Source organism: Gigantopelta aegis, chromosome 10 (assembly GCF_016097555.1).
Source record: "Gigantopelta aegis isolate Gae_Host chromosome 10, Gae_host_genome, whole genome shotgun sequence".
Taxonomy (NCBI): Eukaryota; Metazoa; Mollusca; class Gastropoda; order Neomphalida; family Peltospiridae; genus Gigantopelta; species Gigantopelta aegis.
The window spans coordinates 90,637,805-90,654,087 of NC_054708.1; the positions used below are offsets into that span (position 1 = coordinate 90,637,805).

The 16,283-nt window shown below is 37.5% G+C and overlaps 1 protein-coding gene across 2 annotated transcripts in view; it reads left to right on the forward strand.

Moving 5' to 3' along the window:
• LOC121382592 overlaps positions 1-16,283 on the forward strand; it is a 142,094-nt gene that overhangs the window by 41,324 nt on the left and 84,487 nt on the right. For both annotated transcript variants that reach the window (XM_041512101.1, XM_041512102.1), the window contains exons 6-7: positions 2,148-2,309; positions 14,675-14,851. In XM_041512101.1, coding sequence (XP_041368035.1) covers positions 2,148-2,309; positions 14,675-14,851 — 339 coding nt within the window. The remainder of the gene's footprint in view (positions 1-2,147; positions 2,310-14,674; positions 14,852-16,283) is intronic.

The window sequence follows — 16,283 nt, forward strand, 5'->3', positions numbered from 1 at the left end:
CATTTATTAATACCCCAAACTTAATAAATGTTGTTCTTAAACTGTTTTATAATATTTCCAACCTTAGTAAAGGCTTAAAATGTCAAACAACTAAAGAGAATAAAGACTGTTGGAACTAGATACAAAAATATAAAAATTGAGGCAGTCATATTGATGATGTCATTTGACCATGTTCCCCCCAGGTATTTTGGGTAATTTTTACCCAGGAGCTATAGACAGGCCCCATACTTTCATAACAAACAAAATTATTTGGTAATACGATAGTTGCCACTAGGTAATGTTTAGAAACACTTTTGGGCCATCTCCTGCACACCTATAACCCCCCCCCCCCAAACCCCCCCCCCCCAAAAAAAAAAACGAACAACAAACAAACATAAAAACCCTCTTTTATTAAAATGTCATTTCTGTTACACATCATTCCCGTAACATGATATAATTTCATGAATTATTTTACCTTACTGCTAACTATAGGCTTTACAGAAAGTAAAAAATAATAAGTGTCATTCAGTACTAACAATATATAAGGGCGAAAATATGTATGATGGATGTTTGTAGTTAATATTGCAAAAGATATTTACGTCAAAATTTGTTGTAAATCACCATTTCCAACTTGAACATGAACATGTATATTTTAGTGAAGTTGTTTTAGGTCAGAAATGATTTTATATGTTTAAGATATCAATGTATGTTACAGTTAAACTTTAAAAAGAAAATTTGTCATAATTAATTATAATATAAAACATTGTTTTAAGTATGTTATGGAAATGACATGAAGAGAGACTGTCATTCTTTTTAAGCATACATACATATATATGCCTCATACATGGGATTTTATTTTCTGAAACACTATGGTCTACACTAATTTAAACAATATAAAAATAAACATTTATTCTTTGCTTTTTTATACACAAATTGTCTTGTGCAATCAATAAATAAACGAAAAAGATACTTTTTTGCATTTTTTTTCCTTAGTATTTTCCTTAGTATTTTTAAATATATAAAACCAATGCTATAAAATATACATTAGAATATTCAAAATGCAATACTGGACAGTATTCAATCCACTGAGTACTTCTAACCACAGCCAATTTTGAAGAAGGAGCTAATTTCTTATATGTGTCAACAGATAAATACAGTTGACACCATTTTGAAAAATGGCCGCCATTTTCATATTTAGCTGGGCTTCTGAAATGTCCATCACATATTTCCATACAGTTCAGACGTCAGGCTAACTGAAAACCATAGTGGCATTTAGTCCCATTTTGGTAGTCAAATTTTGCCTGGCTCGTGGACTATTTAGGTGATCAGAAAAAGGTGTTTTTATAGATACTGTATTACTTTTGTGATGGCAGCGTACATATTTGCATTTATCCAAATGTAGCTCGATTTGTCACAATCTACAAATCCTTGATTGGTGAAAAATGGTTTATATGTCAATTTGTCACAACCTACAAGTCCTAGATCAGTGGGAAATGGTTCATATGTCGATTTGTCACAACCTACAAGTCCTAGATCAGTGGGAAATGGTTCATAGGTCGATTTGTCACAACCTACAAGTCCTAGATCAGTGGGAAATGGTTCATATGTCGATTTGTCACAACCTACAAGTCCTAGATCAGTGGGAAATGGTTTATATCTCGATTTGTCACAACCTACAAGTCCTAGATCAGTGAAAAATGGTTTATATGTCGATTTGTCACAACCTACAAGTCCTTGATTGGTGAAAAATGGTTTATAGGTGCAACTACATGTTTATCACAGTTCATGTGTAAAAAAACTTCATTCACATTGTAAAATAAAATACTTTTGTTTAGCTGAACATTAAATGTTGTGTTTAGCTTCTCACAAACTGCAAGTCCTACATCACTGAATGTTGGTTTATAATTGCACCTAGGGATCTTCATCACATTGCATGTGAAAGAAATGAAAAAGTAATAAAATTAAAAAAGAAATGGATTTGAAAACCCCCCCCCCCCCCCCCCCCCCCCCCCCCCCCCCAACATATTGTGATGAACATCTTTGGATGCAGCTGTCTGTGACATTGAATATATTTATGGTGGGAAGACATTTAATACCATGGAATTCTTATTTATTTATCACATTACCATACATCTGTTTTAAGTTTTATTTCTGGGTCTTTCTTTCAGATTATAAAGTGGGATTCAATTTGAAGCAAGGAAAGCATCTGTATGTTGTAGCACAAAGGAGTTGTTTAAGTGATTCTTCAAAGTTAGCTACTGTTTTAAATCTAGAGGAATATAATAAAATGAAGAAACAGATAAAGAAGAATCATGAAGATCATTTTATAGGTAATTTTCAAAAGTCACTCTAAAAATCATCTCTTTCTGTCATTAATCTATTTTCACATTACAATGACTGTCATTGCAATGACATTTACACCATCTGACATGCAAACAATTTATACAACATAAAATCCCATGCTTTGAAATGAAATTTATCTTCCAAAACCTACAATAAAAATGTGCAACAAACCAAAGATAAATGTTTTAATTATGTAGAAGATAAACATATTCAGGATTTCAATTTTAAGGTAGGCTATCATGGATTTAACAGTGTTAAATGTACTAAAGTGTTCAAAGTTTCATAATAAGAAGGAGTGAACAGATGTGACACTCCCACCTTGTAAGAGTAAATACCGTATTGTTCCTATTTGTAGTGCCCGGGCGTGATGCAAAACACAAAGGGGGCGCGCTAATTAGAGTACTAGAACACGTTTCGTAATACGTGTGAAAAATCCTCGTATTAAACTGTCCTGTTTGGATTTTATTTGTTTACCTATTATAATCATTGCAAGTCGGCAGTCAGGTAAGCCAGTTTTACTATTTTACGGGTACCGTTTCATGATACATTTCTCATGATCATAGGGGGAGCTTATATTAGAGGGGGTGCTACAAATAGGAACAATACGGTAAATGTTCAAAGTTTCAATCTCCAATGTCTGTTACAATAAGTGTGAAGTATTCGGTCATTCTTTTATTTTGTAGACCTATTTTAAAAACTTTAAAAAGTTATTTTCCCTCTTTGCCACTCTTCAGAGCCAAATGTCTCAACAGCCACTCATTCGGTTCCCATGACAATGTGTGATTGTTATGTGGTCATTTATGATGTTCTTCCATCATTACCGTGAGTTTCTTCTAGGAAAAGACTGTCAACCTCTGTAGCATCTTCCAGTAAAAAAAGAAGAAGAACACATAGAACCGGTTCACAAATATATTTGTACACAGACAAGACAAACGCATGTTCATAAAAACAAGTTAACAAGGGAACAGGGGACTCATTTAACATGCCCATATATCCAAAAGAGGTTCAAGCATGCCCATCCCGGATCTGGTCTCTGACATCGCCAGGGGGCAGTTCCGGGACGGGAAGGGGTAGGGGTGGAGAAGATATAGTGGGCAATAATACAACAAGCCATATAGGCTTGAATTAAAAGAGTCTAAACTGTAAAACAAAATGGGGCTTACACTTGTTGCTTTACAGGGCGTATTCAAAAGCATATGTGTTATTGTATCTTTAATCTTTAATTAGTTGATGCCAATTTTAGATCGGGCTGTTTCAAAAAGAAATAAAATATGTCATTATAAATCAGTTAATTAAACTTATTTATCATTTAAGTCCTGTAGGAAGGGTTAGAAAAGGGGTGGACTTTGAGGCAGTATAGGCTCCATGATCCAATACCCAGGCGAGTACCAAAAGTCGCTGGGCCAGATTTCCATGGGACAGGCATGCCAGGTGGGGGTGTGGGGAGGCCAACCTATCAAGCACACTATTGTCGGAAACTGCCTACGCCCTATCGCTCGCTACCACGACATCCCGCCCCTAAGTGATCCATAGCACCAGGTATGGGGACCTATTATAATTACAATGATGATGAAGAATAGGATGGTAAGGAAGGTAGGTGTGGTGATTGAATAGGATGGTAAGGAAGGTAGGTGTGGTGATTGAATAGGATGGGAAGGAAGGTAGGTGATTGAATAGGATGGGAAGGAAGGTAGGTGTGGTGAATGAATAGGATGGGAAGGAAGGTAGGTGTGGTGATTGAATAGGATGGGAAGGAAGGTAGGTGTGGTGAATGAATAGGATGGGAAGGAAGGTAGGTGTGGTGATTGAATAGGATGGTAAGGAAGGTAGGTGTGGTGAATGAATAGGATGGGAAGGAAGGTAGGTGTGGTGAATGAATAGGATGGGAAGGAAGGAAGGTAGGTGATTGAATAGGATGGGAAGGAAGGTAGGTGTGGTGAATGAATAGGATGGGAAGGAAGGTAGGTGTGGTGAATGAATAGGATGGGAAGGAAGGTAGGTGTGGTGATTGAATAGGATGGGAAGGAAGGTAGGTGTGGTGAATGAATAGGATGGTAAGGAAGGTAGGTGTGGTGATTGAATAGGATGGGAAGGAAGGTAGGTGTGGTGAATGAATAGGATGGTAAGGAAGGTAGGTGTGGTGATTGAATAGGATGGGAAGGAAGGTAGGTGTGGTGAATGAATAGGATGGGAAGGAAGGTAGGTGTGGTGATTGAATAGGATGGGAAGGAAGGTAGGTGTGGTGAATGAATAGGATGGGAAGGAAGGTAGGTGTGGTGATTGAATAGGATGGTAAGGAAGGTAGGTGTGGTGAATGAATAGGATGGTAAGGAAGGTAGGTGTGGTGATTGAATAGGATGGGAAGGAAGGTAGGTGTGGTGATTGAATAGGATGGGAAGGGTAGTGATATGGAAATGAAAAGGCCACCATTCAACGTCCGTTCACTGTTGAATTATTTTACGAACAAGGCGAGAGACATTACAAAGAATGCTTTGCCTTGACACATTGCAGCAGCAATTAAACTAGCATATCAAAAGACGGGGATCATTTTCTTCAGAATTTCTCCATCAGGCCTCATGAGATTTGGGCGATTTCTGCTTCCCTTAATTTCCAGGATTCGTTGGACATTTTCATGGTTATGAATGCAGGGGTTTGGATGGGTCAACATGCATTCAAACGCTTCTATTTCTGAGATACGGCAGTTGGTCATGACGGTACCCATCGGATTCAGACAGTCATTCTGTGACAGCAAGTTGTATCAGTGTGCAGGGCTGTGAGAAGGGGAAAACCTCTATTCCGACCGGTCGCTAGTGAGTCATTCTGTGACAGCAAGTTGTATCAGTGTGCAGGGCCGTGAGAAGGGGAAAACCTCTATTCAGACCGGTCGCTAGTGAGTCATTCTGTGGCTAACAAGTCGTATCAGTGTGCAGGGCCGTGAGAAGGGGAAAACGTCTATTCCGACCGGTCACTAGTGAGTCATTCTGTGGCTAACAAGTCGTATCAGTGTGCAGGGCCGTGAGAAGGGGAAAACATCTATTCCGACCGGTCGCTAGTGAGTCATTCTGTGACAGCAAGTTGTATCAGTGTGCAGGGCCGTGAGAAGGGGAAAACCTCTATTCTGACCGGTCGCTAGTGAGTCATTCTGTGGCAGCAAGTCGTATCAATGTGCGAGGCCGTGAGAAGGGGAAAACCTCTATTCCGACCGGTCGCTAGTGAGTCAATCTGTGGCAGCAAGTCGTATCAATGTGCAGGGCTGTGAGAAGGGGAAAACCTCTATTCTGACCGGTCGCTAGTGAGTCATTCTGTGGCAGCAAGTCGTATCAATGTGCGAGGCTGTGAGAAGGGGAAAACCTCTATTCCGACCGGTCGCTAGTGAGTCAATCTGTTGCAGCAAGTCGTATCAGTGTGCAGGGCCGTGAGAAGCGGAAATCCTCTATTCCGACTGGTTGCTAGTGCAAGTCGTATCAGTGTGCAGGGCCGTGAGAAGGGGAAAATCTCTATTCCGACTGGTCGCTAGTGCAAGTCATATCAGTGTGCAGGGCCGTGAGAAGTGGAAAACCTCTATTCTGACCAGTCGCTACTGAGTCATTCTGTGGCAGCAAGTCGTATCAATGTGCGAGGCCGTGAGAAGGGGAAAACCTCTATACTGACCGGTCACTAGTGAGTCATTCTGTGGCTATAGTAACAAGTCATATCAGTGTGCAGGGCCATGAGAAGGGGAAAACCTTTATTCCAACTGGTCGCTAGTACAAGTCGTATCAGTGTGCAGGGCAGTGAGAAGGGGAAAACCTCTATTCCGACCGGTCGCTAGTGAGTCATTCTGTGACAGCAAGTGGTATCAGTGTGCAGGGCCGTGATAAGGGGAAAACCTCTATTCTGACCGGTCGCTAGTGAGTAATTCTGTGGCTAACAAGTCGTATCAGTGTGCAGGGCCGTGAGAAGGGGAAAACCTCTATCCCGACCGGTCGCTAGTGAGTCATTCTGTGGCAAGAAGTCGTATCAGTGTGCAGGGCCGTGAGAAGGGGAAAACCTCTATCCCGACCGGTCACTAGTGAGTCATTCTGTGGCTAACAAGTCGTATCAGTGTGCAGGGCCGTGAGAAGGGGAAAACCTCTATCCCGACCGGTCGCTAGTGAGTCATTCTGTGGCAAGAAGTCGTATCAGTGTGCAGGGCCGTGAGAAGGGGAAAACCTCTATCCCGACCGGTCGCTAGTGAGTCATTCTGTGGCAAGAAGTCGTATCAGTGTGCAGGGCCGTGAGAAGGGGAAAACCTCTATTCCGACCGGTCGCTAGTGAGTCATTCTGTGGCAGCAAGCCGGATCAGTGTGCAGGGCCGTGAGAAGGGGAAAACCTCTATTCCGACCGGTCGCTAGTGAGTAATTCTGTGGCAGCAAGCCGGATCAGTGTGCAGGGCCGTGAGAAGGGGAAAACCTCTATTCCGACCGGTCGCTAGTGCAAGCCATGACAGCAGATAGTTTATCCACCACCTAGGTGGGAGAGCTGGGTACTATCTGGGGCTGTCAAGTGTCTTTTTGTTCCATTTACCCAGTGAGATGTTTTTCCTCACCTTGTTATGGGTTTTTGATTTTAAGGTCAGTTGGGGAAGTAGTCAATTGATATTAAAGTCACTTTTGACAATTATACCTTGTATATTATGGTTTCATTTCACTGTGTAATTAAGTTCTCTTTTTCTTACTTCCTCCCAGATTTACGTGCTCTAATGGTGTTAAATCATGTCTGTTATAACATATTGGTTGTGCTAATATTAGACAAAACGTTCATTACCGATAGCCGCATAACACACAACATGACAGGTATGGTAAAGAAAGTATTCTCCGATTCATCTATAGCTCGTTCCACCTAAATAATTAATCCGACGTTTGTAATAACCAACTGTGCAAGCGCAGCAATTGTTGGTCCTTTTCGGTGGTTTTGTCCATTTGGTATTTGATGGATCACCAGTTTGAGGGAAATATAGCTAATAACACAGAAAGGACCGATAATTTAGTTCGAGCGAAGGCTTATAGTCACGTGTTTGACCCATCATCAGTTAATATAAGGGTTTACTGAACAAAAAACTTGGGACTTAATTTTTGGTTCGAGTGTTGTGGTGTGATCGATCCTGCCGAGGTCGAGCCAACAAGATTCTACTGTGTATATATATGTATATATATATATCATATAATATCTTACATTTTCAGTGCAATCAAAGTATGTGATATTTTTCAGATCACATACTTTAAGAATTTGATAACTTTGCAAATTAGATGTAAATTAGTTGAGGTCTCGGCACTAGGTTTATTGACATTTAAGCAAACGTACTTGGGTGACACTCCATGATTGACATATGTATTCATAGTCATCAAATAAAATCATTTCAATGGCAATTTGACACTGAAAGCTGTCCAGCGTTTGGAAAACAAAAACCGTTAGGCATAACTTTATTTTGATGTAAGGACATCCAAAATGACGTCATTCGAGTTTGACGTTATTGCCATTCAAAAATACACCGCGCCACATATTCTTACGTCATTTGAATATCTAGTAATGGTGGACTGGAATTAAAGTTGTGTGTACAGTTTACAAAAACACATTGTATTAAGCTTGAGCTTATATGATAAAGAGATTATTACCCTCATGTATTTCGGTATCGTCCAGTGTTCTTGCTGCTCCATTTAAGCAGGGCGGTCCGCCCACTATTGCATTTTGCCGCCCTCCTTTCACATTCTCCGCCTTCCTTTATTTTTCTGCGCCCCTCTTTATTTTCCAGTACCCTACTATATTTTACAGCACCTATCTCCATTATTTCCAAATGCACACTTTTTTCCACACCTAAAAAAAACCCCGAACAGTCTGTACACTGGACATCAAAGGAAACAAGCCGCATTGTGTACGAAAGAGCAATTGACGAAACATTTACGACAGTTACCGTAATGTAATTTAACAGTATTTTTAACACACTCTATTTTCTCCCATACCTGTATCCATTTGTATGATTAATACTCACAATAAAAGTTATACTTTATTTGAGCAATGAAAACATTAATTTTTTTTACGGATTTGGCAATCTCCGATTAAAAACCCCCCCACTTATTTGGCGGCAAATATGTCACGTGATCAGAACGGTCATTCTGTATTTTGTTTCCATTAACAATCGTCTGATATTTTGTCCTGAATTGCCGATATAATTGGTTGTAACTGATGATTTTTACTTTCTGTCATTTCTGTCAATTTGTTTATTCAGCAGTTCTTATAAAATATTGTAAACTTTTAATTTTGGGGGATATCACCGCTTATAAAAACAACGGAAGTGGTAGTGTTTAACATTAAAATCATTTATATTGGGTGCCAAATAATATATACACCTCCTTTGCAAAAACGAAACTACATTTTGTCAGCTGGCAATAATATTTATCACAGCGATCGATTCATTCGAAGATGGAAATAACAAAAAATTTATTTGACATTAGAGGATCACTTTACAAATATCTTTATTGTTTTTCGTATATTTTGAAACATTTAATAAAATAATAATATTAAAACTTTGATCAGTTCAGCAAAACCGGAACTGCCCGTGATTGTCAGACCGATAACATCTTCGGTTCAATTAAAAGAGGAGTCTGCTTGTATTTCGTATAAACGTTTTTGCACTTTTTTGTTGGCAAAATAAGGAGTATGTCTTTCCACAAAGACTACCAACACACAACAATATGGCAACCATGCTCCCTCCCCCTCTTTTTATTTTTTTTTGACTTTTTGCTCTCTTTTTTTTGAAGGGTGTGGTGCCGCGCAGCCGCCCTCCTTTAATTTTCACCCAGCGAGGACACTGTCGTCAATATCATATATTAACCCGTAGAGTGCTGCAGACGTGTATACACGTTCTAGGTCAAGTATTATGACGTCACATGGAACCGTCGTCATAGCGTCGCTATGGTTTGACTGTTTTAATTTTTTTACATATGAAAACGTTAATGGATAATAGGTGCATAAAATCCTCAAAGATATAGACAACTGACAGCTGGGAATGGGTGTTTATTGCAAATTTAAAAAAAAAGAACATAATCTATGATGTTGCAGTTTTTATTCCTTAATGTAGGCCTACCCACATGCTACAACGAACTGTATTATACATTGCTATATCACCAGAATTACAAGAACAGTGTACTTTCACTTTGAAATATTACTAAAACGTAGTTATATGGAACACGTTTTACTATAACGACTTGACGACGTCTGGTACCCAAAAGGACATTCGCGCCATTTTCGACAGCTGATCACGTGATGTCATTGTTTCCCCTTTCCCAATCGATTTTTAAAAAACGATTTGTTGATGTTATATGAGATGTTATAAAGCAGTTGATATTTATTACAAAAATGGATCATTTGACAGCACAAGTACCACTTCCTTTTATCACGAAAGATATCAGTAGCGCTAACGTATCAACGAATATATCAGTGTTGTTGTGTTGTTTTGTTTTTGGGGGTTTGGGTTTTTTCTTCTTTCCTTCTTTTTAAATTTTTGTTGTTATTTGTTTGGATGTGCATTAAATCACTAAGTTATTATTGTTGTACTTCATAAAAAATCACTAAACTTTATGGTACGGTAATGCAGTGCAATTTTACATGTGATTTACAGGCCTATATAGCTATTCACAAAGATGAATTGCCTAAACAAAAATAAATAATAATAAGAATTGTTTTTGTTGCACTAATAAAGGTGAACTGCATTTACGCTTGGTACTGTTTCTCTCCCCAACTCCCATCAAATCACTCTTACATTAAATGAAACTACCGGTAGGTTATGTATTCTCAAAAGTTCGGGAAGGCCGATAGGACCGCAGAGGGGATTGCTTTGAACTTCCTCAATTTTAGGAACCAATTACAAAATCCGAACATAGCATGTCACACATATAATTATGGAGCGGCAAGGCGCTGCATTTGCATTAGTCCAGTAGATGTGGTTATGCTTGTATGCAGGCATTTTAACAAGGAAGGGAGAGGAGGGTTCTTACTCTGAGGAGCGCAGTTTTATGGGGTCATGCTTCGGAAAATATATTGGGGAAGGGGTTTCCACCCTGAAACCCTAACTTGCACGCACGCCTGAACCGATACAAAGTTTCATTATTATATTTTGATAAAGATTTAAAGAGATTTGAGAAAAGAATAAAGATTTTTGGAAATAATCCTCTAACGTGGGATAAAATTTTCTGTTCGTTTTATTTTTATATTCTTCAAATGAATCCATCGCATTGACATCACTAACTGATAAAAGTAGTTTCGTTTTTATAAAGGCGGTCAAAATAATATTTGACACCCAAGATAAATTATTTTGATGGTGAACACTAGATTAAAATAAAACTGACATCGAAAACATTTAGTTTTCATGGTTTCAAACTTTCCGACCGACAGTTAAATGGAGAATCATGTGACAAAGAAGTCTGACCTGGATATGCAAATTAGGTGTATCCTGTTTTGATACAGTCTGTTGTATCGTAGTTTTTCGTAATAGGCCTACATTGTTCGATATAATACATTTTTGGTAGAAGAATACAACTTTTTCTTTTGATTTAACCATTTTCGTTAACACATATCATTTGGGATCTTCGGCAACACATTCAATGCGATATTTTCTGTGCAAGTTTAAACAGACGATCTTATTTTTCCAAAAGGTGTGCATATGTTTCGTACTTTTTTCTTCATATTATTATTATTTATTTTAAAAAAAAAATTCTGATATCGTCTTTGTAAGTTAAAAGTAGTTATTACAGTAGTTGTAAATTAAGTGAAAACATTAATTAAAATGAGCAACTTCCTATTTTTGAAGTAATGTCCGTGCTCATTGTGTAAAGTCATGTGTCGAACAGCACGTGCGTGTTTGCACACGGTTAATAGTTCTGCTCAGCGACCATTAAATTGCTAGCTCGAGTCACCTCCAGCCCTCCGTTTATTGATATGTAGGGGAACTACATATCAATATCAATAAGGGGAGGACTGGAGGTGACTTGAGCTATTAGATTATGTGTCGATCCGGTCAAAAATGTACATTTACCGACCAGCGATATTACTTTATTATTTACGATTGGCTAATGGGGCCATTCGTCGTTCGCCCACATTTTACCAGGCACAGAGGAATCAAGTAGACATTGTGTGTGTGTGGGGGGGGGGGGGGGGGGGATGGGGGCCAACAGATCGAGGGTGGAAATAAAAAATTTAGGGGGTTCAGGGGTATATTCCCTCGTAAACTTTTAAAAACTAGATGACCTGAAATGCAATTTCCTGCATTCTACAAATAAATTTCATCTTTGCCTTAATATTTACTACAATATTATCTTTGATTCAGAATTATTATTATGGTGGTGGTGGTGGGGTGGGGTGGGGGGGGGGCACTAGAGCCCTGTTTCCACCGTGCCTGTTACGTAACGCTCTCAAGGAGATGGGGAATCGTGGGATGCGTTTGTATACTGCTTTTGACTGAAACATATTACCAAAATATAACGTGAAAAGGGTTTCATGCCCCTGAAAGATCAACAAAGGACCATTCAACATTAACGTAATGCAGACATTTGTTTTTACCCTAATTTTTAACGGCCCTTGTCCCATCCCATAATGCATATACTACAATATACAGTCAACCCATTGGAAATGTATCACAATAATTGGGTTCAGTTTGCAAAATTTATTATTATACAGAGCTCAGGAGTTTGGTGTTGTATCTGATGAGTTTGATCTACATAATAATACACTTCTTACTACAAACAAGCGTAATTTTTTGTTTTTATGTAAGTAACTTTGACCTTTGACCTAATGACCCAAACCCAATATGTGGCTATCTAGCACTACGGTCATGCAGCAGACAAATGAGGTCAGTTTGTTACATGGGGGGTGGGGGTGTACAACTATGTACATGTATGTGTGTATAGTTTTATAAAATTTAAGTTTAAAAAAAGAGGTTTAATTGGGGGCGTGACTCTGTGCCCTCCACCCCCACCCCCCGCTGGTTTGTTAAATAGTTTGGTAGTGACACAATGAGCAAAATGTGACCTTGCACTTTGACCGGGTGACCCCCAAAAGCTAGATCTTTATGGATCAGTCTAATATAAAAGTCATAAAGTAGATGTTTAATGTTAGTTTGTTAAACAGTTTGTAGGAAATACATTGTCAATTTGTCTCCTTTTACTGTGACCTTGACCTTTGATCTTGTAACCTCGAAAGAAAGCAGAATATGGATCTGCTTAGCATAATGGCCATGATGTAGAAGTTTCAGGTCAATTTCTTGAACGGTTCCAAACGAAATATATTGGAAATTGATTCTTTCTATTCATTGTGACCTTGACATTTGATCGGGTGACCTTAAAAGCAAAATATAGATCAGTGTTGCATAGTAGAAGTTTTAGGTAAGATTGTTTAACAATTTTGTAAGAAGTTTTGTCAGAAATGTCCAACAATTGTTTCTTTTTTGTTAGAAATGCCCAACAATTGCCTCTTTTGTATGTGACCTTGACCTTTGACCTGATAATCTATGACCTACAAAGTAATTAGTTTGCCTAATTTAAGTTCATAAGATATAAGTTTATAGTCAATTTCTTAAACAGTTCCATAATAATACATTGACAATTGATTCTTTCTATTCATTGTGACCTTGACATTTGACCTGGTGACCCCAAAAGCAAAATGTAGATCAGTGTTGCATAGTAGAAGTTTTAGGTCGGTTTGTTTAACAATTTTTGTAAGAAGTTTTGTGAGAAATGCCCAATAATTGCCCCTTTTTTTAATGTGACCTTGACCTTTGACCTGATAATCTATGACCTACAAATTATTATGTGCATTAGTTAGTTTGCCTAGTTTGAAGTTCATAAGTAAGATGTTTGAAGAAATTTCTTAAATGATTTAGTATGTAGTCCAATGGAAACTACTATTTTCATTATTAACTATGTACATGACCTTTGACCTCAGGACCTTAATATTAATCAGATGCATTCTTGTTGTATAAGGGTCTGTTAACAGACAGGATTATAATAACACTATTCAATGATTTTGGTAAAAGTAAACCTGCTTCAATTTCACCTTTTTGGCAGTTACCCAATTTGCAGTGGTTACCATGGTAACAGATTTTAAAAATTATAAACATTATATTAATTTAAAGGACATTTAATATTCTTAAGGTGTGTGTAATTTGAAGAATAATTAACAAAAAATGTAGCAATAATAACACTTTTAAAACTGTAGTTAATGCCGAAAATTATGATGAAACAAAACTGATAGTACTAATCATTTCATGTCATTTTTTATCAAATAAAACATAAATATAGTTAATAAATAAAGATATAGTCTTATATTACAAGAACTTTATTAATTTAAATTATTTTTTTATTAAGTAGTATCAAAGAACAAATCTTTTGAACTTTGTACTTGTTGCCATGGTAACATAAATAATATAATTTATTTTATAATATTGATGTAAAGTAGCCAGTCCATTATAGAATATGTGTATATATTTTCATTTCAATATGCCAAAAATTAAGAGAGATATCATTAAAAATGTATGATAGGTCAAATTCTTGAAATTTTTAAAAAACAATGCAGCCTGATAAGGGTTAAGAATAAAAATAATATATTATGCTCGCCAGAGGCTCACTTAATAAAAAAATTATTCCTAATATATGATATTAATGATACCGAAAAACACCCTGATAATAACCTCTATATATATATATTTATATATATATTGTTTTTTAATTTTATTTATTTATTCCTAATATATGATATTGACGATACCGAAATACACAAGGGTAATAATCTCTTTATCATATAATCTCAAGCTTAATACAACATGTTTTTGTAAACTGTACACGCAACTTTAATTCCAGTCTGCCATTACTAGATATTCAAATGACGTAAGAATATGTGGCACGATGTATTTTTGAATGGAAATCACATCAAACTCGAATAACTTCATTTTGGATGTCCTTACATCAAAAGAAACTAGGGCTTAAAGTTTTTTTGTTTTTTGAACGCTGGACAGCTTTCAGTGTCAAATTGCCATTGCAATGTTTTTATTCGATGACTATGAATGCATACATGTAATTTGCAAAGTTATCAAATTCTGAAAAGTATGTGATCTGAAAAATATCACATACTTTGATCATATTGGATATACTTGCTTATATATATATATACAGTGAAACCCATCTAAACCGGACACCCTCGGGACCAAGTAAAATGTCTGGTTTTTAGAGGTATCTGGTCTAGAGAGGTTAAGTTCTTTATTGATGTCCGGTTTTGAGGGAAATCCGGTTTACAGAGGGTCCGGTTTTGAGGGGTTTCACTGTATATATATATTTGTCTGTGACAGGTGTTGTGGATGTGGACCATGATCAAAGCTACAGTCGATGGATAGATGGGAAAGATGTCGTATTTGACAAATTTGATGAAATCCGTGGTTATCCAGGTTCCAGTGGTCTTATGTCTGGAAGTCGGTGGACATTTAAGAACTCTCATGATTCCTCAAATTTTTGGTGTCGTTCTATAAGTAAGTTTTAACTCTGTTTACTATAAAATACAAAATACAAATGTACTTACACTTTAAATAAACCTGTATGTCCGATATCATATTTCAATGGCACACACTAAAATATTTTCATTTCAGGTTAGCAGTTTTTATAAGACGTCATCATCTGCTAGTATACCTTTATAACTTTGCTTTAATTGGTTACCATAATAATAGAAGCAGTGGTTGCAGGATAAATAGCAAATATCTCCCATTCATTTTTATTGACAATTGGTGACTCATATCATTTATTGAGTAGTCTGTATCTGTGTGTCTCTGTGTATCTCTGTGTGTCTCTCCATCTGTGTGTGTGTGTGTGTCTATGTGTGTTGTGTGTGTATCTGTGTCTATGTATTGTGTGTGTGTATCTGTGTGTATGTGTGTGTGTGTGTGTAGTGATAGATCCCTAATGAATTTATATGTACCTATTGTGTATCTGGCATTCAAGATTTATTTTGTGGATTTTCTTGGTTGTCCCATCACATGACAATGAATAGTTCTCCACAACACATTTTTGGTTATGCATTATATACCCAATTCATATTTCCCGCCGTTTTGCACACGGTACTCATCGGTCACTTATACGTCACACACCTATCCATGCAGGACCTGAAGTAAGGTTTTCCTCCTGGGAGCCATAAACAATAGTTAACGCTTTTCTGAAGCTGTTTGAAACTCATCTGGAGCTATGAGTAATTTTAGAAATAAACAATCCATAGCTTACTTGTTGACTCAAATCAACTTAATTTTGTCAATATTTTCCTATTCTACACATGTAAACCACAACACCACAGTGAGGGCTTTATCACCAAATATCACCACACCAAGCTTTCATCACCAAAGTCAATGGATAATATCGTCTGCACAACACAACAGTGAGGGCTTTAGATATCACCAAAGTCAATAGGGCTTTAGATATCACCAAAGTCAATGGGAATATCGTCTGCACAACACCACAGTGAGGGCTTTAGATATCACCAAAGTCAAGGGGATAATATCGTCTGCACAACACCACAGTGAGGGCTTTAGATATCACCAAAGTCAATGGGATAATATCGTCTGCACAACACCACAGTGAGGGCTTTAGATATCACCAAAGTCAATGGGATAATATCGTCTGCACAACACCACAGTGAGGGCTTTAGATATCACCAAAGTCAATAGGGCTTTAGATATCACCAAAGTCAATGGGATAATATCGTCTGCACAACACAACAGTGAGGGCTTTAGATATCACCAAAGTCAATGGGATAATATCGTCTGCACAACACCACAGTGAGGGCTTTAGATATCACCAAAGTCAAGTCAATGGGATAATATCGTCTGCACAACACCACAGTGAGGGCTTTAGATATCACCAAAGTCAATGGGATAATATCGTCTGCACAACACCACAGTGAGGGCTTTAGATATC